This window comes from Mus caroli, unplaced genomic scaffold (genome assembly GCF_978045245.1).
Source record: "Mus caroli unplaced genomic scaffold, Mus_caroli_1 scaffold_11, whole genome shotgun sequence".
Lineage (NCBI taxonomy): Eukaryota > Metazoa > Chordata > Mammalia > Rodentia > Muridae > Mus > Mus caroli.
In genome coordinates this window covers 120,383,952-120,409,882 of record NW_028227266.1, presented here as the reverse complement: position 1 = coordinate 120,409,882, position 25,931 = coordinate 120,383,952, and the positions used below count along the sequence as shown (strand labels likewise).

At 48.2% G+C, this 25,931-nt stretch overlaps 1 protein-coding gene across 2 annotated transcripts; it reads left to right on the top strand.

The window, feature by feature from the left end:
* Positions 1-9,585: 9,585 nt before the first annotated feature.
* Positions 9,586-15,665, top strand: Cck (cholecystokinin). Of its 2 annotated transcripts, none has more exons than XM_021173380.3 (3): positions 9,586-9,788; positions 10,900-11,115; positions 15,297-15,665. In XM_021173380.3, exons 2-3 carry the CDS (start codon positions 10,902-10,904, stop codon positions 15,428-15,430), a joined length of 348 nt encoding a protein of 115 aa, XP_021029039.1. In that variant the 5' UTR covers positions 9,586-9,788; positions 10,900-10,901; the 3' UTR covers positions 15,431-15,665. The 2 variants fall into 2 exon arrangements, with proteins under 2 accessions (XP_021029039.1, XP_029337758.1); XM_029481898.2 differs by lacking the exon at positions 9,586-9,788 and adding an exon at positions 10,601-10,698.
* Positions 15,666-25,931: the final 10,266 nt, after the last annotated feature.

Here is a 25,931-nt window from a genome sequence, read left to right as displayed (position 1 = left end):
CCACTTCCTATACTGACGAAGATTTCAAATGTACCAGCCTGTGGGGACCGTTCTTATTCAAACCACCACACATGGGTCCATCTCTTCCTCACTTCCCTACCGGTCAGCCAAGCATTTGTTCCCAGAATGGAGACGCCACCTATGAATCAGAGACAGCCAGGCTGAAGCAGAGCTAGGCTGGAACCTCTCCCTTCCTCTGAGACCTGTAATCAGGGAGCCTACTCTGTACTGGGGCCTGACCACTCCTCAGAGCCCCTACCCTCCTGCTGCCTGCCTTTGGCTTTAGTAACTCTTGTACTAAATGTCTTATTCAGGACACTCTGCCTGAGTGTCCCCTCCAGTCCCAAACCTGAGGCCTTTCGGGTGGGAATGTCTAAACAAAGGTTTCGTTTTAAGGTGAAATTCCCACCGCCCGAACACAGCAGCATGAGCGCAGCAGGACAAGAGAGCCTCCACTGTTCCTTCATGTTGCATCTACCTGTGTTTTGATTGTTTTGTGTCTGTGTTCCTCCCCCATAAGTCCCCCCAAAATATCACCATTCACACTGAAAGGTATTGCCTGTCTCCAACCCTCTCCCTACTGGCTGCCAAAATTCACACACAAAGGGATGGAATCCCAGGTTGAATCCTGTTCACCCCAACAGACAGTTTTCCATGACTGAGCTCCGTCTTTCAGGAGCTGGCTTTGCTGAGTGAAGCACTAGTAAGCAAGAAAGGGTAAGAGAGGGTTCTCAGCAATGGTTGTCAGCACTGAAAATGTTCAGACCCTCTTATTCGGCAATGCCACACCTAGGAACTCATCCTATTGATAAGATTGTGCATATGGGGAATGAATGGGTCAGCATGTGACTTTCAATTCATACAATAGGTCGTGTCAATCCAGTCAATGCCACAGACTAACAGCTCTACGGGTCAACAAGCAACCACCCAGCACAAGCCTTACAATGGATGACTGTTCCAGTTTCATTCTGATGCTGTGATTTTATATATATATATATATATATATATACATATATATATATACATATATATGTATATATGTACATATATGCATATATATACGTATATATATATGTGTATATATATATATATATATATATATATATATATATATATACCCTAATGATAAGCAGCTTAGGGAGAAAAGGGTTCATTTGGCATGCAATTTCAGGTTATGGTCCATTGTGGAGGGGAAGTTAAGATAGAAGCCTGAAGCAGTTCACAGCTCATCCACAGTCAAGAGCAGAGATCAATGCACACACCATTGCTTGCTTATGCTCAGCTCAATTTCTTCACGCTTATGCTGTTTAGGATCCCTGCCTAGGGAATGGTGCCACCCATGATGGACTTGGTCTTCCCATATCTATTAATAACCAATACAATCCCCACAGACACACCAACAGATCAACCTGCTCTATATAATTCTTCAGTTGAGGTTCCCTTCCCAAGTGACTTGAGGTTGTACCAAGCTGATGGGTAAAAATTAACCAACAGAATGGTTAAGTCACTGTTCCTGTATTGGGACACATTGGTGAAACACTTATATAAGAGAATAGGTACTGAGGACATTTTATACATTAAGCTCTATGGGAAATGAAGGTAAAAATCTGATAAACACTGCATTCACAGGGTCAGGCAGGTGAGGCTGTTCTGCCCCGGGTCCCTCGGATGCCCCTCAGGCCTTAGAATGGCAATGTCTGTGCCCCTCCCAGTTGTTTGCAGCCATGGGTCTCTCAGAAGAGCTGGATCATGGACACCCTAGAGACTGCTCTCAGAGGGGGTGGGCTGGAGATGGTGAGCACCCCAGCTCTCTCCTTCCCTCAAGGACATAAAAACATTTACATATTTCCCTCCCTGTACCCCAGCACAACAAGCCTCACATACGTGTCCCCTTATCTTCTCACTGTCGGTTACACCTGCCGGTGTAAAACCACTGTTCTGTCCTCAAGGGTGTGAGAGAGAGTTTGTTCTGAAGCAAAGATGAATGACCATGGGCTCTGGGCTCTGTCTAGGGAATGCAGATTCAGATCACAGTGTCAGAACAAAGAAAGCCGTAAATCACTGCAGAGGCATTAGTGGGGAACATCAGGTAGGCAGTTCAGAGCCAAGCAGGAAAGTTTCTGCATAGACCTCAGCTGCTACCTGATGGCATCCTTAGCCTTTGGTTGGTGGAAGCTGGAAGTCTGTCAGGTTAATATATCCCAAGTATTTTTACCTGTCAGTCACAAGGACGTTAGGTCAGATGCAGGGAGGTGGGTGAGAATCGGAGATGAATGGGGCTCTGAATGATGGCCTAGCAGAAATGTCACAGGGCTCTGGACCTTCAACACCATCACTGTAGTTCTGCTCAGGTGTCAGCTTGGCAGAAGGTTTGGTGGAAGGTACCGCTCTCCTGGGAACTTGTTCACAGGCTCTCCCTGGGGTTTTCCCCGTTCGCTGCTGCTTGAATGAACTGGATTCTCTTCAAAGTCTCCCCAGATAGAGGATTCCTCGTTTCCACACCAGCTTCGTAGAAATCCCAGGGAAACAACAAAATACACTTCTGTGGTTGTTTTTGTTTGAGACGGGTTTCATGTAACCCAGGCTGTGTAACCCAGGGTGGCCACACACATGTACATGATCACACACATACGCGCACACACACACACACACACATGCTATATAGGCAAGGAAGACCTTGAACCCCCGATCTTCCCACCTTTGTCTCTCTAATGCTGGGGCTGTAGGTGTCCATCAGCACACCTGGCATGAACAACTGAAAGCTTTTCTAACTTGTGGGAGTGTTCTATGTCAAGCACTGCCCATGTTTTAAAATTCCCTCCCCACTGACGTACTGAGAATGGGGGCACTTTGGAAGTGACCAGGTCATGGATGCTTCTGCTAATGTGAAATGTGCCCTTTAAGAATAGGCTACCTTGGGCCGGAGAGATGGTGCAGCTGTCAGGAGCACTCGTTGCTTTTGCAGAGGACCTGCGTTTGATTCCTACATGGCGGTTCACAACCATCTGTAACTTCGGTTCCAGACCATATGACATCCTGTTCTGACCTCCTTAACCACCAGGCATTCACGTGGTACACAGATATACCTGCAGGCAAAATACTCATACTCATAAAACAAAAATTAAAAAATGTAAAAAAGACTTCCCTCTGTCACCTGAGGTACAGCAGGACAGCGTGCCTGTAGCCAAGCAGAGTCCTCAGCAGGTCGCACACCTTTCTGGTCCTGGAATTCCCAGCCTCTGGCTTCCAGGAACACACTTTCTGCCCTGCCACTGGTCTATGGTGCGTTGTCCTACCAGCTTAGATGACTAACAGACAAGGCTGCCTTCCCGGCTCTCAAGGCTGTGAGCTACTTGCCAAGGGGAATGTCAGAGTCCAGAAGCAAAGAACTCACTATTCACACATACTGGTTCTTTCTCCCTTGCCTCTTCCCTCAGTCCTGATTTCTGGGATCCATCCAAGGTCATCTTCCACCCCTAGATGTTTGTCCTGGGTTCTGTCTCTGTAGGAACCCAAATGGAGGCGAGGTATCCTAAGGGAGCTCTCACCAGGAAAAGTGGGCACTGCCCTCCAAGCCAGGACTGCTCCCTTCTTTCTTGTTAAGTTTTTTCAGATAAAATCTGATGACCATGCCCAAGGATCTTATAAAAGTGTCAGGGTGTCAGGGTATAGTCAGGCCAGTATTCTGAATTGTGGCCAGAGGAACACTGCCTTGAAGCAAAGGTGGCAGAGCTCACCTTTCCACACTGGACATTTTTTTCCTGAGGTGAACAGAAACCCTGATAAGAAGGACTTGTGTGAGCCTGTGCTCACATCCACCACTATGACACTGGACAACTCTCTGGGCCCAGGTTTACGTCAATGTGGCTGCAGACATAGGGCAGGATAAAAACAAGAGCCTGCTGGGCAGGGTCACGCAGCCACTCCAAGTCACCCACACTCTCAATAAACCCAATAACTTCAGTTATTTCGCCAAGCTGGACTGGACAGAGTCTCTCTTTGGTCGGTCTGCACCCCCTTTACTGGGATGAATATGAGATTCACCAGACAGGGGTTTGGATGTGAATGACCGAGGTAAACCTGAACCTGTAGTCAGCAGCTGAATCTTCCCCAGAGGTCAGCACATCCCCTGTTAAGTGCCTCGAAGCTACAGTTAGGTTGTGACTAAGCTCCATCAGAAAGGACGGACCAGTTGCCCAGTCGGCACAGGTGTGTGCTGACCAAAGGTCGCCACCCTTGTTATAATATCTTTTACATCAGTTTAGACCCTATCCCTTGTGGGGTTTTCTAGAGAACCATGAGAAGAAATATCCTACAAAACAGATCTTGTTTACCACGATTTGGGAGAGGAAGGGGGTCATTTTCCTCCATACACATGACACTTACATTATAAATATTCATTAAAAAACACCTTTGAAAGCCATGGTGGAAAAGTCACTGTGCTCTGCCTACTCATGGCACAGCCCAGCCCAGTCTCTTTTGAGTAAATATTTCCCTCAGCTTCACTAAATACGCTTCTTACACTGTCTCTGTTTTCCAACTGGATTCCTTCCCTCTAGAAGATAGGAGTTGGAAGACCCACGTAATAAACAGACACTTGATTTGTGTCCCAGGAAACCACACAACAAATTACCATTTCTAAAATGGAGAAAAGAAGCCCTCAAGACCTAAAACAGACACCTTTCCCAAAACCGATGCCTTTGTGGTTACAAGACAGCTTCTTGACCTCCACTAAACAGGATGAGCGGTGGCAAGCAGAAATCCAATGAATAATAAATCAGGCTCCTGCTTGTCCCTCGATGCCCCACTAAGCTTCCTACACTGTGAAATGGACTCGTGTTGTTGAGAGGCCTCTCATGACTGGAAAAGCCCTTTGTTGAAAATGTCATGTATTTCCCAGCACTGGATGAGATATCATTTAACATTACAATTTTTTAAAGATCCATTTGTCTTATTTTATGTATGCAGGTGTTCTGCATGGATGGATGCATGGATGGATGGATGGATGGATGGATGGATGGATGGATGGATGGATGAATGGATGGATGGATGGGTGGGTGGATGGATGGATGGATAGATGGGTGGTTCATGCATGCAGTGCCTGAGGAATCAGAAGAGGGTGTCAGATCCCCTGCAACTGGGGTAACAGATGGCTGTGAGCCACCATGTGGGTTCTGGAAAGCAAACCTGGGTCCTCTGTAAGAGCACCAATCACTCTTAATTGCTGAGCCATCTCTCCAGTTTGTCCTTCAACATTTTAATCACCAAAACCAGAAATAAATTCCTAGATTCCCAAATTGGCCAACAGTCAGATTTCTCGTCACTTCTTCCTTTTTTTTTATTAGATATTTTCTTTATTTTCATTTCAAATATCCCCCCCTTTCCTAGTTTCCCCTCTGAAAATCCCCTATCCCCTCCCCCCTCCCCCTGCTCCCCAACCCACCCACCCACTCCCATTCCCAGTCCTGGCCTTCCCCTATACTGGGGCATAGAACCTTCACAGGACCAAGGGCCTCTCCTTCCATCGATGACCAACTAGGCCATCCTCAGCTACATATGCAGCTAGAGCCACAATTTCCACCATGTGTTTTCTTTGATTGGTGGTTTAGTTCCAAGGAGCTCTGGGGGTATTGGTTAGTTCATATTTATGTTCCTCCTATGGGGCTTCAGACCCCTTCAACTCCTTGGGTACTTTCTCTAGCTCCTTCATTGGGGACCTTGTGCTCCTGGCAAATACAGAAGTGGATGCTCACAATCGTCCATTGGACGGACGGAGCACAAGGTTACTTCTTCCTTTCAAATATAACATCCGGACAAGATGTTGGCAGTCCTCCATGGGGGACAGGAAGGGTCCACCAAGGAGGAGTTCTGGGCTCTTAATGTGGAGTCTGGGGCAGGGGTGGGGCGCAGTGGAGACCACAGAGTGGACACTACCTTTTTCATCCTGTTCCAGAGAGCAACTTGAGGGAGGGCTTATTTTGGTTTGTGGTTAAAGGGAGACAGGCCATCATGGCAGGGAAGACTAACAGCAGGGAGCTTTGTGACAGCAGCAGAATAGCACTGGACCTCCTACCTGCTCACACCTCCGTGGTACAGGAAGCCAAGACCGCAAGTGAGGCCTGGCAATCAACCTCCAGGCCTGCTCCAGTGAGCCACTTTCTCCCATGAGGCTGTAGCTTCTAAGGGTTCCACAACCTCTCAGAACAACCCGACTAGCTGGGACCAAGTGTTCTAATATGAGAGAGAATCTCACATTCAAACAAATCTGCTACCAACTCTCAGCAGATGAAACACAATACAACCCACAACCAAGACATAACCCCTTCTTTATGTGGGCAGAAAAGCTATCCCCCTTCCCTTCTAAGCATACAGTGAGCACACACCAAAGATCCCCGAGGAGGATCCTCCAGCAGGCCTTCCTATGCATTCAAGCAAACTTGCCACCCAGCCATCTCCAACCTCTGCCCACTTCCGTGTACCCATCCAGGACCATCACACATGCAAATTATCTTCCCTGCTTGCTGTCTTTCTCTTCCACATCTCTCCTGCTACAGTGGATGTGTATATTGTTCACCGTGGACCCTCTACGACACCTGCAGACAGCTGGTGTTCTCAGCATGGTTATACTGAGATGAGACTGACTCGGGGAGAGAGATGATCTCAGGGAACAGAAGTGAGGACCAGGAGAAGCTAGTTAGAGATGCTATCAGGGTTACTGCTGGAGTAAAGGACCTTTGCGAAGTTTCCAGAAGTTTCTAGAATGTTCCATTGCAGAACTGGGTTTTTCCATCCTTACTGGCTTAGGTTAGGCCTCTGGGGAGCAACATCGTCATTTATAGGCATAGAGCTTGAAGGAAGAGAAGTGGAGTTCCAGTGAGTGAGTGAGTGTGTGTGTGTGTGTGTGTGTAAAACTAGAGTGGGGAGAGGAGCATAGAGCAAGGACATTGTCTCAAAAATCATCTGCTTCAGGGGCACTAAACCAATACAAGAGAAACGCAAGCCCCAGCCTCTCTTGCTGCTAAAGGTCATACTCAGAATTACTGTTCCTGCCGGGCGTGGTGGCGCACGCCTTTAATCCCAGCACTCGGGAGGCAGAGGCAGGCGGATTTCTTGAGTTTGAGGCCAGTCTGGTCTACAGAGTGAGTTCCAGAACAGCCAGAGCTACACAGAGAAACCCTGTATCGAAAAAAAAAAACAAAAACAAAAACAAACAAACAAAATTACTGTTCCTGCCTCCTCTGCTTGGAGGAGCCTCACTGAATCACTATGGCCATGGAATCCAGGCTCCACTTATTTTCCATCAGTCCTACCCAGAATTCCCAGGGAAGATGAAGAAACCATGGCTACAATATTTTATCAAATAAAGAGTCCGTTGTGCCACCTTCTTCCAGCTTCTTACTGTCCCTGACACCTTTGGCTTCTCCTGGTGGCTTTTCTACTCTGGCCTTTGACCCTGCCTGTGGTCAGGTGCTGGACCCTTCTCGCGTTCCTTCCTCTGGCTGTCACACCTGGGAGTCTGGGCAGAGATGCCTTTTCCCTTCCCTCCCTTCCCACCTTTTGAGTCTCTTCCTACAGCTTCCAGATGGGAAGCCACAATCTACAGGAAGAATCTTGGGTTGCACCTCCAGTGTCCCTCTGTCCAAGACTTGAGATCACAACCTCCTCTAGCTGTGCATCCACAACCTGGATTCATCACCCACCCCCTGCCAGACACACACCAGTTGGTGTGTTTTCTTCTGAACTCCCCCTGTGGCCGATACACTTCCACCCACCCTTGTCTCTCAGCCCAGAACTTCACAGTCAGCCCCAGACACCAGGTACCTTTGGGTTTCTTGAAGAGCAAGACGCTGCTTCCATGCCTGGAAGTTTCTGCTTATGTCTACTGTTCTAGCTATTTGGATGTTCTATTGTAGGCACTTAGGACTTGTATAGTGTCTGCTACATTTGTGATAGTGAATAAATTTCACAAAAGCATATTAGGCTTCCTATAAATCTGTCCTCATTCCTCAATAGCCCTCCTATCTTCTGTCTTCCTAACCTGTCCTGGTCCCCCATGTCTGCCCTAGGGACACCTCCATGTCACCACCAGACTCAGTGGAAATCCTTACTCCGCCCTTGGCTATTAGTGCAGATCTGAACTCAGTTCCTTGTACTTGCAGGCAAGCACTTTACTGGCTGAGCCGCCTCCCAGTTCCAGCTCCAGGCCCCCGGCTCCCAAAGGTGTTTATTTGTGGGTATTTATTTTGTCCAGTCTTGGTCACACCGCATCCCCAGGGGCTGGGCACGGTTCATAAATCTTGAGGTAAGTGATGGAGGGAAGGAGGCAGCTAAGCGTCAATATCTCAGCCCACCGACCCAGGGAAGACAGCGCCTGTGGATTCCGACCATATCCAACAGCCTTGTGCCAAGCTGCTTTATCCACAATTCCGGACATGCTCGATCTGTCACAGATACATTCGCACAACCTGAGCTGTCTTGTGCAGGAAATCACCCCACAGCATTTAATCTGTTGCTGTTTAAAACGTGTTGCCTCTAGGTTGCAGACACCTCTAGAGCCACAACCATGAACCTAAACTCTTAGCATCGCTTGCTGTTTCTCGTAGTCCCCCTCAGCCGGAAGTCCCCAAACTGTGTGCCTTTTCTATTTAGAAAGAGTTTCTAACCCTTTCTCCATTCACCCTAGCTTGACAGTGTTGAGGGCATGGTTGCCTTGGCTGGCGGTGACCCCAAGTTACAAGTTAGCAGCAAGGAGGCTGCTGTGGGGCTTCCTCAGTACGTGTTCTGTGGAATGGGGTTAGAGGGATTCAGCAAATTCTAGCACCCTGGGCATAGATAATCACTTTGTTCTGCGAGAACTGGGGGTCGCAGTATTGTGCGCACTACAGCAGAGAGAGCCCCCTCTCTCCTTCTTGCTCGGTAAGAGTCTTTTTCTCAGCCAAGATCCTCACCACCAAGTGAAATCCCATAACTTTAGAGGGACTAGACTGGAAAGGGCAATCTGAGCTCTTGGGAAGGTGCGAGCCCAGCCCCAAGGCTCAGCCAGACAGAGCTTGGGGGTGCCTGAGACACTCTCTGGCGCCACTTCGCGACCAAACGCATCAGTAGATGATAGGCCCCCGGGAAGTTGTCGTGGAAAGAAATTACAAATATTTTCCCAAAGGCTTTTCACAAAAAGGCAGGAGCTGCACCCAGATCTTAAAATTGTGTAAGAATAGAATCCAGGATGCCAACTGCAATTGAGTTCTGAAAAACTGGGAGCCCGATTTCCCTCTCTCACTTGTGAGAGCCCACTCAGGTCTGAGGTGGTCCCAGAGAACACACCAGGATTACATCTGCTGACACCCAGCCTGTGAGGGCCCCCCAGTTTTCTTGAAGGATTTGATCCCCAAAGCTCACTGAACTTGGTCAGCTTCTCCATTGCAGATAAACTCCTGTTTTTCACCGAGAGTGGAGGTGGCACCCTCCCTGAGGCAGACTCTGCCGACAGGTGGGAAGGAAGCTCTTTAGATAAAGAGTAAGACCCATGCAAAGTACCCCCTGGGAGGGGCTATCCTCACTCACTGGGCTGCTTCCCTTCTCTCCGGGGGCCACATCAATCGGTGGTCCCTCCAGTGGCTGTCTCTGAGCACGTGTCCTGCTGGACTGCGTCAGCACTGGGTAAACAGATGACTGGCTGCGAACTGGGAGGAGCTATTTAAGAGCAGTCACCCTCCCGCCTGCCCTCAACTTAGCTGGACTGCATCCTTCTGCGCTGGAAACCGCCAAGCCAGCTGATCCCCCATCCAAAGGTAAGTAGCTGGCTGATCCAACAATCTTGAGTGTGAAGAATATTGGCCTGCAGCTTTGCACCTCTTGCTGTTTAGTCTTTCCTTTTTCTGTGCCTTCCCTCCCTTGACAGCTAGAAAGATTTCCTGAAGTCAGAAATAGCCTTAAAATGTGTCTGGGTGGGTACTGCTGCGGAGAGACTTGTTCTGTATGTTCTGTTTACAGCAAGGCTGGGGATAGCCACTCTTAGGGTTTCCCTGCTGTTCGGAGCACTTGGCAATCATTTAAAAGAAACTACCTAGAGATTTAAAGATTTATGCCCATTTTCTAAATGCATTAAAAAATTAAGGCTTTGGGGAATAAAAACATATTATGTATGATACATCACCCATCTGCTCAGTTCTCAAGTGTAGCAGGGCTTTGGCCACATCTGAGGACTGGGCACAGATTTCTGGCTTTTGCTTTGTATAGTGACTTCCCGCAAAACACAGAAGAATCTATATAAATACAGCTTCTTTTTATGGGCCCACACTTAAAACGGCGTTCCCCATTGTCCTGACATTTTTAATGTAGTGAATAAATTTAATCTCTCACATTTCTCTCCAGAAGTATCCTCCCAGTGTTTCTCTGTCTGTCTTTCTGTGTCTCTCTGTCTCTCTCCTCTCTCTCTCTCTCTCTCTCTCTCTCTCTCTCTCTCTCTCTCTCCTCTCTCTCTCTCTCTCTCTCTCTCTCTCTCTCTCTCTCTCTCTCTCACACACACACACACACACACACACACACACACACACACACACACACACGCTTCACTCTGGTTTTCTGGTTAGAAGAGAGATGAGCTACAAAGGCGTCCTGGAACTTCAGGGAAGCAGGAGGAGGCGCTGCTTCTGAACACAAGCATAAAAATAGGAACTCTGCGGGATTCCCAGGTCCCAGGTGTGGATAACACAAAAGCCAGGCAGAAATTACCGCGGTGGCCAGGGCGCATCTAGGAACTTCGCTTGGCTACGGTTGAGCCAGTCTGACCCGGCTGCAGTCCCCATGTTCAACCTCAGCCGACTTCTGTGTGCGGGACTTTGGGCTGGAGCACGCTGAGGCCAGCCTTTGGTTCACTCTCCTCGCCTTTGCTTCCCATAGCCATGAAGAGCGGCGTATGTCTGTGCGTGCTGATGGCAGTCCTAGCTGCTGGCGCCCTGGCGCAGCCCGTAGTCCCTGCAGAAGCTACGGAGCCCGTGGAGCAGCGGGCGCAAGAGGCGCCCCGAAGGCAGCTGAGGGCTGTGCTCCGGACGGACGGCGAGCCCCGAGCGCGCCTGGGCGCACTGCTAGCGCGATACATCCAGCAGGTCCGCAAAGGTAAGGGTGTCCGCTCCCCGTCAGGCTTCTGCTGCGGCTCCAATCTTGATCTTTTCAGCACTGGCAGGGAGGAGGAAACGGGACGCACAAGGAGCAAAAATTTCACTTTTCTTCCCTGAGGTACGCTGCACAGCGCTGTGCAGGTGGTGTTCACAGGGGAGGTGGGCGGAGGGCTTACCTCGTTGGTAAGGGGAGCCGGCTAACAGACCCTTTTCTGAACTGATTTTGACACTGTCTTCGTATGAAATATAAAACCGTTTTAGGACAACATTAAAAATAATAATAATAATCGAGTGCTGGTAAGATTCCTCAGATCCGCCCTATCTCTTCTGCTGGGGGCCACCAGACACTGACCTTGGGAACCCAGGCAGGAAGTGGGTCGGGGCTGAGACAGCCTGAGATCTGAAAAGAGCAGGAGGTCTTGTGCACCTCTCCCCCAGTACAGAGCAGGAAGAAAGGGTCAAAGGGCCAAGAGCGTCCCCTTGACTGCAAGCAGGGGGATGACCACACAGGGAGAGTTCTATCTTACCTTTCTGTAGCTGTTGGAACGCTGAGCTTCTCCGCATTGGAAGGTCTTTCCCATGAATCCCATGGGGGATTCTGCGCCTTGCCCTTTGAATGTTCTTTTCTGTGCCCAAACCTCTCATTTTAGAGAAGAGATGAGAGCAGAGTGACTCAGATCCCCTCCCAGCTCTGGAATTCCAAGGGTAGCCTCAGGAGTCATGGCTGGCCCCTGAGACAGCTTTCATCTCTGACTTTATTCTCAGTGGCATGGATGGTAACCTCTGGTTGGGTGTTAACCTGCACCAGTAGAGCTGGATTAAAACGCAGGAGGTGGGCATCCTTTCTGTGGAGCTCACGAACCCAATTTGCCCTGCCCGAATTTGAACAGCCCATGGTTTGTCGACCCTGCCTGCATTTGGCTTGACTGGAGATGGAAAACTGGAGCGCCTGGTTGCGTCTCCTAGAATTTCACATGAAGATAACACCAGAGGAAATCAAACGATTTCTTACTTTTCTTCCTGTTTGTGAACTCCCACTACAGCTGCCCCTTTCTAGGTTATTTTCTTGCTAATTCAACAGACAGGAGGAAGAGAAGGATGGAGGGACAGAGGAAGGAAGGAAGGGAGGGAGATTAGATAGATAGATAGATAGATAGATAGATAGATAGATAGATATAGATGGGCAGATAGATAGGTGGACAGATAGATAATTGAATAATGAGAAAACCTGGAAACCTGGGATGCCCCTCTCCATTCCCTCTGATCACTCATGTAGGATCCACTCTCTGGTGTAGACCACCAGCAGCCCCTTCTGAAGTATTCTAGACTTCACTGAGCAGTCAGTCTAGAGCCTATTTGCTTAAGTTTAGGACTATTCCAAACAGTTCTAGCAACAGAAAGCCTGGTTGCTAAATTATTGCCTAGAACCAACACATGACAGTGGGGTTTTTTGGTTTGTTTGTTTTTTGTTTTCCCCAGCAGAGGTCTGAGCTGAAAGCTCCTCTGAGCTCTCTTCTTTGACCACTCAGGAAAGAGTTGGATTCCTTACCTCACCCTATGACTTGGCTCTAAGTCCTTCACTATGCAGTACTGGGGACGGATGGCAGAAAAGGTGGTAGCGTCACACCTGAGGACAGATCTGTGTAGCTTATGAGAACCGAGGCATGTTCCAAACACAGCATCCATGACTGGTTGTATGGCCATGCACTGGCCAGGCTGCTGGCTTGACAGAAGCATTGATGGTTCAGAGCCTTCAGAGTGGATGCTAATCCCTCAGCAGGCAGGACGATAGGCTGTGTTTCCATGTGACTGTACAGGGACCCAGGCTGCATACATGCTGGTGATTTTTAATCCGAAAGGTGATGAACAGTTACATAGCTGAAGCTTCTTTGCCCGGGCCAGGCTATCTACCCCCAAAACCTCACTGAATGGATTCTCAGTTCCCAAACAGGGAGGGAAGGCATGGGGCCAGAGAGAGGAAACACAGTTGCTGATCATTGTGGTGGTTTTCTTAAGATTATCTGGTTAAATTCATTATACAGTTAGTCTGGATAACTGACTCTGGTGTCTTTTGAAAAAAAAAGTTTTATTAATGTGTATTAATTATGCCATAACGGTGAGTTTCATTATGACGTTTAGTACACCATATATCACATTCAAATCATACCCCACAACCTTCATCTATTCTCTCCCCCGCCCCTGCTCCCGATCCTCTTGCCAAGTAACCTCTCTACTTCTCTACATTCTTTTCAATGACCCAAGGGGTCTCATTAGGGCTGCTTACTGGAGCATGGGCAAAGATGTATCAATAAGTAATCCTTTTGGCTGTGCTAGCCTGTGGGCAGGAGCTGGCCGGGAAGCTGCCTGCAAAACACCCAAAAGGTGGAAACATTGTAGCCCCAACTCAGTGGGAGCCATGGAGAGGTTTCCATTTCTCCACGGAGGTCCCGCGGGACCACTCTTTACCCTTAGTCAGCACAGAAGGTGCTATACTGGTTACAAGCCCAGGAGGCCATTGACAAACAGTGTGGGGTGGGACCATGCCATCTGCCTTCAGAGGGAGGAATCTTGTCACCACACCCCTCCTTGCCCAGATCACACAGTTGCTGGTACACATTCTTGGTTATAGCATTGTGCTTTGGTCAAAATGGCTGATTTAAGTTTCGTCTTTTGTGACTTTTCATTCAGTTTTTTTTTTTTAATGTCAAGATGCCAGTATTTTAATCTGATAGGATTTATTCTTCTGGTTATTATTTTTAAAAGAATGTAGCTTTCTAATCATTTATAAACAATATTCATATGTAGAGAGACCTTGATTCTATTACTTTAAAAAAAATTTTTTTTACTTATTCACTTTACACCCTGCTCACTGCCCCCCTCCCAGTCACCTCCTCCCATAACCCTCCCTCCATTCCCCTTCCCCTTCTCCTCTGAATGGGTGGAGACCCCCTGAGTACCCTTCACACACACACACACACACACACACACACACACACACACACACACCCTGACACATCAAGTCGCTTCAAGGCTCTCCCACTGAGGCCAGACAAGGCAGTCCCACTGGCAGAACATATCCCACAGACAGGCAAAAGCTTTTGGGATAGTCCCCGCTCCAGTTGTTCAGACCACATGAAGGTCAAGCTGCACATCTGCTACATATGAGCGTGGAGGCCTTGGTCCAGTCCATGCATATTCTATGGTTGGTGGTTCAGACTCTGAGAGCCCCAGGATCCAGGTTCGTTGACTCTGTTGGATCCTATTACATTTTAAACATTTATTCCTGAGGAGGAGCTGTGCCAGGGTAAGCCTGTGGAGCTCAGAAGACTCAGACTCAGGAGTCTGCTCTCTTCTTCACTGTGAGGGTCCAAGGACTCAAACTCTCGTTGTCAAGCTACGCACTAAGCATCTTTACCCACTGAGCTGTCTGACTGGTCCTCGTTCTAAAACTTTCTTCTTCTTCTTCTTCTTCTTCTTCTTCTTCTTCTTCTTCTTCTTCTTCTTCTTCTTCTTCTTCTTCTCTCTCTCCCTCTCCCTCTCCCTCTCCCTCTCCCTCTCCCTCTCCCTCTCCCTCTCCCTCTCTCTCCCTCTCTCTCCCTCTCTCTCTGTCTCGTGTGTGTGTGTGTGTGTGTGTGTGTGTGTGTGTGTGTGTGTATCAAAAGGTGTGTACTTGGCACAGTGCACCGTGGAGGTCAGAGGTCAACCCTGGGTGTTGATTGGTCTTTACCTTACCCCTGATTTGAGGCCGGGTCCTTTTTGTTATTTGCTGATATACTTTGTACTCCAGGCTACTTGACCCATGAGCTTCTAGGGGATTCTCCTGTCTCCACCTTTCATCTCAGCACAAAGACTTGAGTTTGATACCCAAGAAACCACATGAAAAAGCTGGGTGTGGTCTGTTCCTACAACCCAGGGATGGGGAGGCAGGTAGGATCGCAGAGGCTTGCAGCTGGAGTGGCCCAGGCAGTGAGCTCCAGGTACATTAAGAGGCTCCGTCTCAGGAAGATGGAAAAGAGACTGAGGTACACACAAGTGTTCATATGTATATGCTTTTATGCACATACATGCATGCACACAGGCACACATGAGAGCCCTGGCTTTCCCCACTGCTTTAGTCCTGACTTACACTGGTCATATTCTCAGATCTAAGGCTCTCCTCTCCTTCTCTTCTCCCTGCAGCTCCTTCTGGCCGCATGTCCGTTCTTAAGAACCTGCAGAGCCTGGACCCCAGCCATAGAATAAGTGACCGGGACTACATGGGCTGGATGGATTTTGGCCGGCGCAGTGCCGAGGACTACGAATACCCATCGTAGTGGGCCAGCATCTCGGCGCTGCTTGGAGGAGGTGGAATGAGGAAACAACCACACATACGACCCCTCGCCTCTAATGTCTGACGTTTTGAGTATCTATTTATTAAGTCCCCAATATGAAATCTGTCCAGAGTGTGCAATGCAGCCACACCTCAACCTAGCTGTGTGGTCGGAAGGCAGTGTTTCCTTCAGTGACTCCCAGACCTAATGTTGCTATGCTATTAAAGAGATTTCCTTCTGCCCCTCATTCATTGTGTCCAGTGGGAGTTCCCAGACCGGACAAGGAGGGGAGCCTGGTACATGATATCAACAGGTAAAGCCTTGCAATAGGTGGCTCCAGAAATGGTTTGGGGCATGAGTGCTGGGCACAGAGCTGGCCTCCCAGTAAATGCAAGGTGGCCTGTGGGAGTACCCTTGGGTTCAGCTCCAGGGCCCACCCTTGGCTATACTGATGCTGAGTTACGCCCCATAGTTTGTCTTCTACAGACCAGGGGTGAGAGCCCTGAAAGGTAGAAATGGATGACCCCATACCCCAGCTGGTGAGTCGCAGATTTGAAGGCTGGTGCACCCAGATGAGTAGGATTCCATTACCCAACACCCTCAATCTACAGAAAGGAGGAAATCACCAGGGGATGGTGATGGACCTCACGTTCAGATTCAGCCAATCAAGGCACACCTCCAAGCTGACTCTCAGGCGACTCCTACTGGCCACAGACCATTCTTAGACTTCTACTGATGTAGCACCAAGCCTAGGCTGTGTCACTTGTCCTGGGAAATCCATACCTATTCTGCCACAATCAAAGAGGACACTGGTGTACCAGAGAAATGATTCCATCCTCGCCTAGCTTGGTGGCTTTATCAGGTTTACCTTAAGCAGCGCAGACCAACATGGGCGTCAGCTCACGAAAGCCACGTCTTCAGAGCTCCCTGCACAACTTGCAGGCAACTCCATGGCAGAGTCTCCTCTTCCATTTAAAAAAAACATTGACCAGTTTTATAATCGGGGTTGGGGGCTTGTTTCCTGCGAGTTTCACAAGACTGGTGAGTCTCCCTGTCCCCTTGAGGAGGAAATGTTTAAACTAGAGGAAACAGTTACACAACAGCCGGTGACGGCTTGCCTTCAGCCCTGTCACACTGCAGTCAGTCAGCCATGCTGGGAAGACTCCTGCCATCCAGAGCAGAATCTGTTCATTCTCTGTGGGCATCAGCAAAGGGATCTAGACCACAGAGACGATCTAAGAACCACTACCCGCAGTGCAGCTTCACCACAGAGATGATCTAAGAACAGCCACCCACAGTGCAGCTTCTCCCGACCAAGGCCTGCAGGACAGGGTTGCACAAATGGGACATATATTGAAAGCAACATTTTCCAATCTATGTTATGTTCAGCAAGCCCACCCTGGCCCACCTTCACCCACTGGGATCTTCAGTGTTTCTTCAGTGGTAGAAAAGGGATCCTTAGTCCTCCTGGTGACCCCAGGGAAACACGGTCAGAGAAATCTTTAACCTGAGCACAAGTTAGAATACCGTGTAAAATTAAGATGCCAAGTAGATATCACAATGCACTGTCTCCTCCTTGGGTTCTCACTCCATTTGGTCTGACAGTCTGCTCTCTGAGACTGCCCCGGATATGAGGTATCCGATTCCCATTTGTGATAGTAACTTGGTAACTTGATAACTTGACTGGATATAGGTCAGCTAGGAGACACACCTCTAGCTGTGTATTTCCAGAGAAGAGAAACTGAAGACGGAAGAACCACCTAAACATGTGGCACCATCCGTGGGCTAGGATCCCAAGCTGAATAAAGGGAGAGAGCGAGCTGGACACCAGCAGCCACTTCTCTGCTTCCTGATGCTCCCATCATCCTCTCTGTCCAACACAGTAGACCGTATCCCTCTAAACCTCGAGCCAATCTAAATCCTTTCTCCCTGAAGTCGTTCTGGTCGCAGAGAGGGGACTAGTAACTAATGTACCATAAGTCATTCAAAAACATCTGTAGGTCTGTGTTTTTAGCATACCACCAAGCGTGGGGTGGGGTGGGAGAGTATACCCTGTGTGCAAATGTGCGTGGGGGTAAGGATGGGGTGGGCGAAGGACTCAGAATTGAACACAAAGCCAACAGTATCCAAGGAATGAAGAACAGATCTGAATTAGTGGCTTTTGAATCGCCAGACATGTGGGCACTAAGTTTTCAAGGACTCCTAGAAATATAAAACCCATGCATCTTGGTGATGCTGTTCAACTCTTTCTTTAATAAAGAACCTGTAGGAAACACAGGCATCTAAAAGGACAAGAGACACACAGACGACGAGGGGTGGCTCTCATGTCAATAAGATCAACAAACTCAACAATCCGTCCCCAGGCAGAGATTAGTTATATTTTTTGGATATTTCTCCTTCTGCCTCTCCAGACACATCAGTAGGCTCTAGCAGAGAGCTGACAGTGTCTGGATTCAAGGACTGGTGCTGGTGGTACCAAACAGGGGTGAGCTCCACAGAAGGACTCCATATACTGGTGTCTTTTCTCCTAGTTCAAGGACTTAGCTCCATGGGTGGAGTAGCCATGGTAGCAGGCAGCAGAAGGTGGCTGGTCACGTGGTATCTACAGTCAGGAAGCAGAGAGACAAGGGCCCATGTTCAGCTTTCTCCTTTCTATTCATTTGGGGGCCCTGGTCTGTGGGATGATGCCACCCACAGTTAGGATGGGTTGTCTCTCCTCCGTTCAGTCTTTCTAAAAACATCCTCAGAGACATAGCAGAGCCATCTCTTCTAGGCGGCTTTAAATCTCATCAAACTGACAAGAGCAGATGCCTTGTGTGCCAAAGGAAAGACTCTTAATCTCTCAACTTCATTCCTAGGAACGCTCAATATTTTTCCCTGGCACCTTTGAATCATTGCTCATCCTGGAGGTAAATACAGCAGAAACCAGGCAAAGAGAGAGCTGCAGCCTCACTAATTTCCCCTGGGCTCTAGATTCGACGAATATTTGTTATCAAATGTGAAAAGCATTTGTTGTGTCTTTCTTCTGCTCTGAGCTACAGCATCTGCTCCAGATCCCCCCTCACTTCCTGGATCCCACTGGACAAAGCTCCCCCCCACCAGTAGTATCACCTCCACTCACTCCTGAGTCTGACCTCACCCCTCACCCCTCACCCCCTCGCCTCCCTGAAAACACTAAACTCAGTTCTGACTTATCTTCCCTGAAAAGCACAGCTGGATCTTCCTGATCCTTTGGCTCTGCCTCACCCGCTGACCCATCCTCTAACTTGTCTGCTTTGCCTCTTTCCTTATCACCTCTCAGGATTACACTGTATATTAAATGCTTGCTTGTTCTTTCTCGCCTACTAGGACATCGGTCCCATAAGGGCAGGGTTTTGTCTGTTTCATTTAATTTCCACACTTACCATAGTGTCTGGACTCAATAAATATTTGTATAATGGATTAGTCAGCAAAGGAAAGTGTCTTAGATCCCTTCCAACAAGGTTGCAGATGGGTTCTAGAAGCAATTTCATTAGGAAAGTAAAACACACACAAGGGTATGGTCAAGTCCTTCCAAGCCAGCACAGGAAGCCGAAAGGCAGGCTGTCACACAGATGTCACGCATGAGGGACATGCACAGAGTGACAGAGTATTAAAGTACACCCACCCCTCCCCATCACACACTCAGCCTCAGTTCTTTTTCTCCAGTCAAAACCCAGACAGGGAGCCAGTGAGATTGCTCAGGAAGTATGGTTGCTTTCCACTAAACCTGATGGCATGGATTCCATATCCAGGGGCCCACAAGGTGGACAGAGAGACTTGATTCCCATGAGTTGTTCTCCACATACACACCGTACCAGGTGTGTACCCCCAAAATAATAAGCCAAGGAATTCCTATTGTACAGTTGACTTTTTAAAGCTTAGATAATACTGATAATATTAGAGGGAGAAAGGGGAAACATGGAGATTTTTTTCAGTGGGCTTTCTCAAGTGTGTCAAAGACGTGAAAACTGTCCAGATAGCTGCCGGCAAGGGTCTGAAATGCTAGCTACTTGGGAGGCTGAGGCAGGAGGACTGTGAGTTCAAGGCAACTTAGCAGCAAAACTGTGTCTCAAAATAAAAAGTAAAGAGAAAGCCAGAGATGTAGCTAAGCAATAGAGCAGTTAGCATAGGTAAGGCCTGGATTCCATCCTCAACACCACCAACACACACACACACACACCATTCTCACACACTCACACACAGACATATGTACAATCACACACACAAACACACACACCCCACACACACACCATTCTCACACACTCACTCACAGACATGTACAATCACACACACAAACACCCCCCCACACACACACCATTCTCACACACTCACACACAGATATATGCACAATCACACACCCCCACTCACACACACACATTCACACACACTCACTCACACAATACATTCACACACTTAACCCACAAACATATGAACACACACACCACTCATTCACACAGACACACACACAATACATTCACACATTCACACACACACAGTCACATACACAACACACAACACTCACACTCACGCAAACACTCATACTCATTCACACAGACACACACACAATACATTCACACACTCACACATACACTCATACTCGGAGGGGTGCATTTGCACATGAGAAAGATCACTTTAAAGTTCTTCTTTATTAAGGCCTTCAGAGTTCCAGCAGCTCTGAAATCTGACCAGCTGAATCTGTTGAGTTTCTTTTCCTAGGAGAAGTGACCACTTCACGGTACTCTGTATTCTGGAGACATTTGATGTGTGCCCTGGACAAAATGAGCATTCCCCTGAGGCCCTGAACCTTGTTGGCATCTTAAATTGTGTTGGCATTTTTGCTTTAGTGGGTTATCAGCCCGGTTAAGTCTGCACAAGTTTCACCACCTTTTGGCCATGCCCACAGCAGTCTGTTTGAAGAGAGTAAAGGCTGCCCCTGGGCATCCTTTCTGGCAGGTGCCCAGTGGCCAACCTGGGAACTGATTCATCAGAGACCACAGCCATCAGAGCCTTCGGTGGGGGAGTGAGAGTGACTGGCAAACATTGTGCACATGTGCATAATTATCTATAGACAAGCTTAAATGATGACAATATTAATAAAAGGACTTTCCATGGACACTATACCCCTCCTTAGAATTGGGAACAGAACACCCATGGAAGGAGTTACAGAGACAAAGTTTGGAGCTGTGACGAAAGGATGAACCATCTAGAGACTGCCATATCCAGAGACCCATCCCATGATCAGCATCCAAACGCTGACACCATTGCATTCACTAGCAAGATTTTGCTGAAAGGACCCAGACATAGCTGTCTCTTGTGAGACTATGCCAGGGCCTGGCAAACACAGAAGTGGATGCTCACAGTCAGCTAGTGAATGGATCACAGGGCCCCCAATGGAGGAGCTGGAGAAAGTACCGAAGGAGCTGAAGGGATCCGCAACCCTATGGGTGGAACAACATTATGAACTAACCAGTACCCCGGAGCTCTTGACTCTAGCTGCGTATGTATCAAAAGATGGCCTAGTCGGCCATCACTGGAAAGAGAGGCCCATTGGACTTGCAAACTTTATACGCCCCAGTACAGGGGAACACCAGGGCCAAAAAAAATGGGAATGGGTGGGTAGGGAAGTAGGGGGGAGGGTTGGGATAGCATTGGAAATGTAATTGAGGAAAAGATGTAATAAAATAAAATAAATAAAAGGACTTTCCAAAGAGTATTAACTTAACGTTGAGGAGGACCTACCCTGAATGTTGTGGTATTCGAGAATGCACTGGGATTCCAGGCTGAGTAAGAGAGGAAGAAGGAAGCCAGTCAGGCACTACATACCCCTTCCTTGCTCCACCAGGATGAGCGCCACCAGCCCGCCAACCCCCTCCACCGCCTTGCTTTCTTCACTGCCACAGACGACCACCTGCCTTCTTCCTGTACTCAGCAACTTATCAGGCATTCAGCACTGAGAAGCAACTGTGGTGGTTTGAATAGAAACGGCCCCCATGGGCACTTACATGTGAATTCTTGATCATGGGGAATGACACTATTAGGAGGTGTGGCCTTATTGGAGAAAGTGTGTCCCTGGAGTGGGCTTTGGGGTTTCAAAAGCTCAAGCCAGGCCCCGTGTCTTGCTCTTTCCTGCTGCCTGCTTACCCAGACGAAGAACTCCCAGCTACCGTGTCTGCCTGTGAGCGGTCACGCTCCCCCACCATGATGATAATGAACTGAACCTCTGAAACTGTAGGCAAGTCACAATGAAAACTTTCTTTCCTAAGAGTTGTGGTCACAGTGTCTCTTCATAGCAGTAGAACTCAGACTAAGACACTGACCAATGCAGTATCCAGCAATTGCTGCGTGAATCATATCCCTGATGGGGAAGCTTCAGGCACAGTAACTTACCCATGAGCCCCGAGTGGATGCTTACGCATTCTGTTCAGGTTGCTGAAGTCTCTCTGTGAGGCCATGTCGAAATCTGTAGGACTTTCCCTCCTTTGTTATTCAACCAACTGAAAATTTGAGATAATTAAATTATCTTATAAGTTTGTGGAATTATATATTTAATGAGTGATTTTTCATTCTGCCTCTGAGCTTTTAAAGTGGCTACCAAAAAGAATGAATTCGGAAGACCACCCAATCACCAGAAAGAAAATAAAGATGGCTGTCAAATAAAATGCTTTCTGTATAATTAAAACTAAAAAGGGGGCAAAAATCCAAACAACTCTTCAAGATATTTTGAAGACAACTTGGTAACCATGGTTACTTCTAATTAGCGAGCCAGCATCCTCTGCCTTCCAGATCTGAGTAGAGGAAAAGTGGAAGGAAAAACAATTCCAGAAAAGTGAAAATGTTAAGTTCTGCCCAGCGCATCCATGGTTGTGTTTAGAGCATAAAAACAGTGGAGAATTTGCTACTGGCAAGCTGGCTGCTCCCACCTTCACCTTTGCCCCTGCCTCACTGGGAGCCGTAACCACTAACCACAGCCCGGGATGTCTACAAAGTCTCTTTGGAAGAAGTAACACCAGGGGCAGAGCCCGAACCGGCAGAATTAAGGTGTTTCATAGTCAACTTCAGGTGTCAACCTCACACAAACCTAGAGTCGCCATGGAGGAGGGAGCATCAGTCATGAGGTTGGACTGTGGGCAAGTCTGGGAGGCTTTTGACTGAGGACTGATGTAAGAGAGCCCAGTCCACTGTGGGTGGTGCCAGCCCTGGGTGGGTACTTCTGGTCTATATAACAAAGCAAGCCATAGAGGGATCCAGTAAGCTGTGTTTCCCCCATCTGCTTCAGGTCCTGTCTCCAGCCTCCTGTCTCGGCATCACTCAGTGGTGGACTGTAACGTCAAACAGACCCTTTCCTCCCCAAGTGGCCTAGGTCATGTTGTCTTTCACCCCAACAGAAAGAAAACCTGAACAGGGTAAGTCTTGAGTGCTCGGGATCCTTCTGTAGTAGGTTCGGTACTGTTCTGGACAGTAGGAAAATGACACAGCTGGCTGTCACAGCACCCAGCAGGAACTTCTTGATTACCTGGACTGGGTCTTGAGCAGAAAGGAACCCTAGGAAAGAAACTGTCCTGGAGTTTGATCCAGATTTCCTAAGAGATAGGAGTAACGCATACACACACAGGCACGCACATAAGCACGCACACACACACACATGCACTCAAACTCACACTCTCAAGCATACAAGCACACATGCACATCATGTCCACACATAAAACACACACTGCACACGCCTGTCCCTGCAGTCTTTTTTGTTTTTGTTTTTGTTTTTTTTGTTTGTTTGGTTTTTTTTGGTTTTTTGAGACAGGGTTTCTGTATATAGCCCTAGCTGTCCTGGAACTCACTTTGTAGACCAGGCTGGCCTCAAATTCAGAAATCCACCTGCCTCTGTCTCCCGAGTGCTGGGATTAAAGGCATGCGCCACTCAGACCTTCTTAAAGCCCCATCTTCCGCCTGAACGAGCCCACAGCTGAGTCCAGGAATGTGCAAGGCTCCTGAGTCTCTGGGGCTTACTCTACATCCAGGAAGAAAGATTTCATTTACAATGAGTGAAAGAATGAGCCAGGTTTACAGTCCACACTGGCCACAGTGGACAGACAACACAGCTATTGTCAGCCTCTGTCTGGGAAAGAAACCTGAGGTGGAAGCTGGGCACTGTGACCTTTGGCCTGAATGGCAACCTTCTGAGGCTGTTATTTACTCTTCCCACCTATTTACTCAAATGCTATTTACTGGTCTGGGGGTCTAGTGCCTGTCTCACAAGCATAAGGGACTGAGTTCAAATCCTCAGCTCCCATATAAAAGCTGAGCATGACAACAGGAGTCTAACCTCAGTGTTCTAAGGATGGAGCCAGAGAGATCCCACAACTCACTCTGCAGTCAGTCTAGAGAGCCGGTGAGCTTCAGTGTCAGCAAAGAAACCCTGAGCCTAAGTATAAGGTGGAGATTGATTGAAGAAGACATCTACATTGATCTCTGGCCTCTACATGCATGTGCTCATGCTTTAACATGCAATACACATGTGTGTTACATACACAACAACAACAGAGAAGGATTTCCTGGGTTGACCCTGGTGCGGGTGCACACTAGGATACAATGTGAGAGACAGAAGGATTAGTGCCCCAGCTTTCTCTGTCTTGGGTGACAAGTCAAGTTCAGAGGCAGAGAGGTAGACTGGTTCCATCTGGATGCCTCTAAGACATGTAAACACAGCACGTGCCAACTTGAGCTCCTGACTTCCCCCTGCTCTACAGAAGGCAACTCCATCGTCCCCGAGGGTGCTTTAGGCACCCTAACCCTTGGCGTCTGATTGCTCTCCACATCTGCCACCTAAACTGTTGACAGATCTTGTTGAATTGACTACAAAATGTGTTCAGAACCTACCCTGTAGGGTGCAAAGTCGGCTCAGTGGTTTAAGTACTTACTGGGAAGTCTAAGGACAGAATCTGGATCCTCAGAACCCACGTAAGTTCCCGGTCAGCAGAGTTTCAGCCTCTGAAGGTGAGACAGGGGATCTCAAAGCTCACGCTTGCGACCAGCCACATCGATGAGCTCCGGGTTGGCTTGATAGGCCCTGCCTCAAGGAATAAGGTTTAAAAGCGATGGAGGATAAGTCCTGACATCAACCTCTGGCCTCTACATGCGCACACACACTACTGCACACACACTCACACACTTGTGAATGTGCATACACATATGCACATGCCACACATGTGGGTTTTTTTTAAAAAGATTTATTTATTTATTTTATATATATGAGTACACAGTAGCTGTCTTCAGACACACCAGAAGAGGGCATAAGATCCCATTACAGATGGTTTTGAGTCACGGTGTGGTTGCTGGGAATTGAATCCAGGACCTCTGGACAAGCATTCAGTGCTCTTAACTGCTGAGCCATCTCTTCAGGCCGTCACATATGGGGTTTTAATAATTTTTTTTAAAAATTGCTTGCTCTGCACTGCTTACAGACTCACCACCTTGCAAGATGGCAGCCCACCAGTGTCCTTGCTTCCGAGGAGGCTTCCGGTCTGCAGTCCTGACTCCTGGGCTTCACTGTGCATCCGTATCGTGCTGGGACGTGCATGTGTCTCAGCTCTTTTTAAAATGAAAATTTTTCTACTCCCAACAAGGAAAGAGATCAGATCAGCTAAAGACAAAGAGGTGGGTGTCACCCCGGTGGCAGAGAAATTAAGCCATAACCGCTAACCAGTTAACAAGGCTCTGTTTTCAAAAGATGGAATGTTCAGAGTTGGGATTTGATTATTGCCACCCTGGAGATTAAATCTAGGAAAACACACACACACATGCACACACACACACACACACACACACACACACAGAGGCAAGCACTGAGACGCTCCCCTAGCTAGAGAACATGGGCACTGTACTGTGGTAGAAATCAGAGCTCTCTCTTCTGCAGAATTTGGGAAGAGGTGTGGAGTTGATAAAACTGAGATGCATGATGTAGCTGTCTTGAGAAGCGCTCCAAGGAGAGTGCTGCCTGGATGCTATTCCTGCAAGGACGGCTGTGGCCGCTGTTGTTTGATACTACTCCTGGAGCGATATGAACAACTAAATGTCCACTAACCTCAGATAGAAGATAGGGAACCAACGACAAACAGGAGTATGGGAGAGCCAAAGTCCAGCTTGGCGAACCAATGAGACTTATTGGAATATGGGTGAGGGGTTACTTACAGGAGCAGAAATGACTCAGGGACAGCTCCATCACCAAAGCCCACTCTAACAGTGACAGCTCACAAAGCTGGGAGCCTAGAGCACACTGCACAGCCTGCAGGCCTCTCTGCGGGTGGAGAACAGTCCTTTCCAGGTGGCTCAGCTGGTCCCAGCCTCTCCTGAGCAGCTTCCCTTGTTTGAGAGCAACTCCCAGCAGTCTTTCCTGCTTGTGTACTCTTGGGGAGGGAGAAGTCTACTAATTCTGGTCAGTTTCAGGGACTTCCTGAAGCTACACTGAGTTGTTTGCTTCCTGTCCTAACTA

Coding starts and splice junctions, on each gene's coding strand:
- Cck (XM_021173380.3), top strand. CDS start 10,902: ATGAAGAGCGGCGTATGTCTGTGCGTGCTGATGGCAGTCCTAGCTGCT. Junction 11,116..15,296: donor CATCCAGCAGGTCCGCAAAG/GTAAGGGTGTCC, acceptor TTCTCCCTGCAG/CTCCTTCTGGCCGCATGTCC.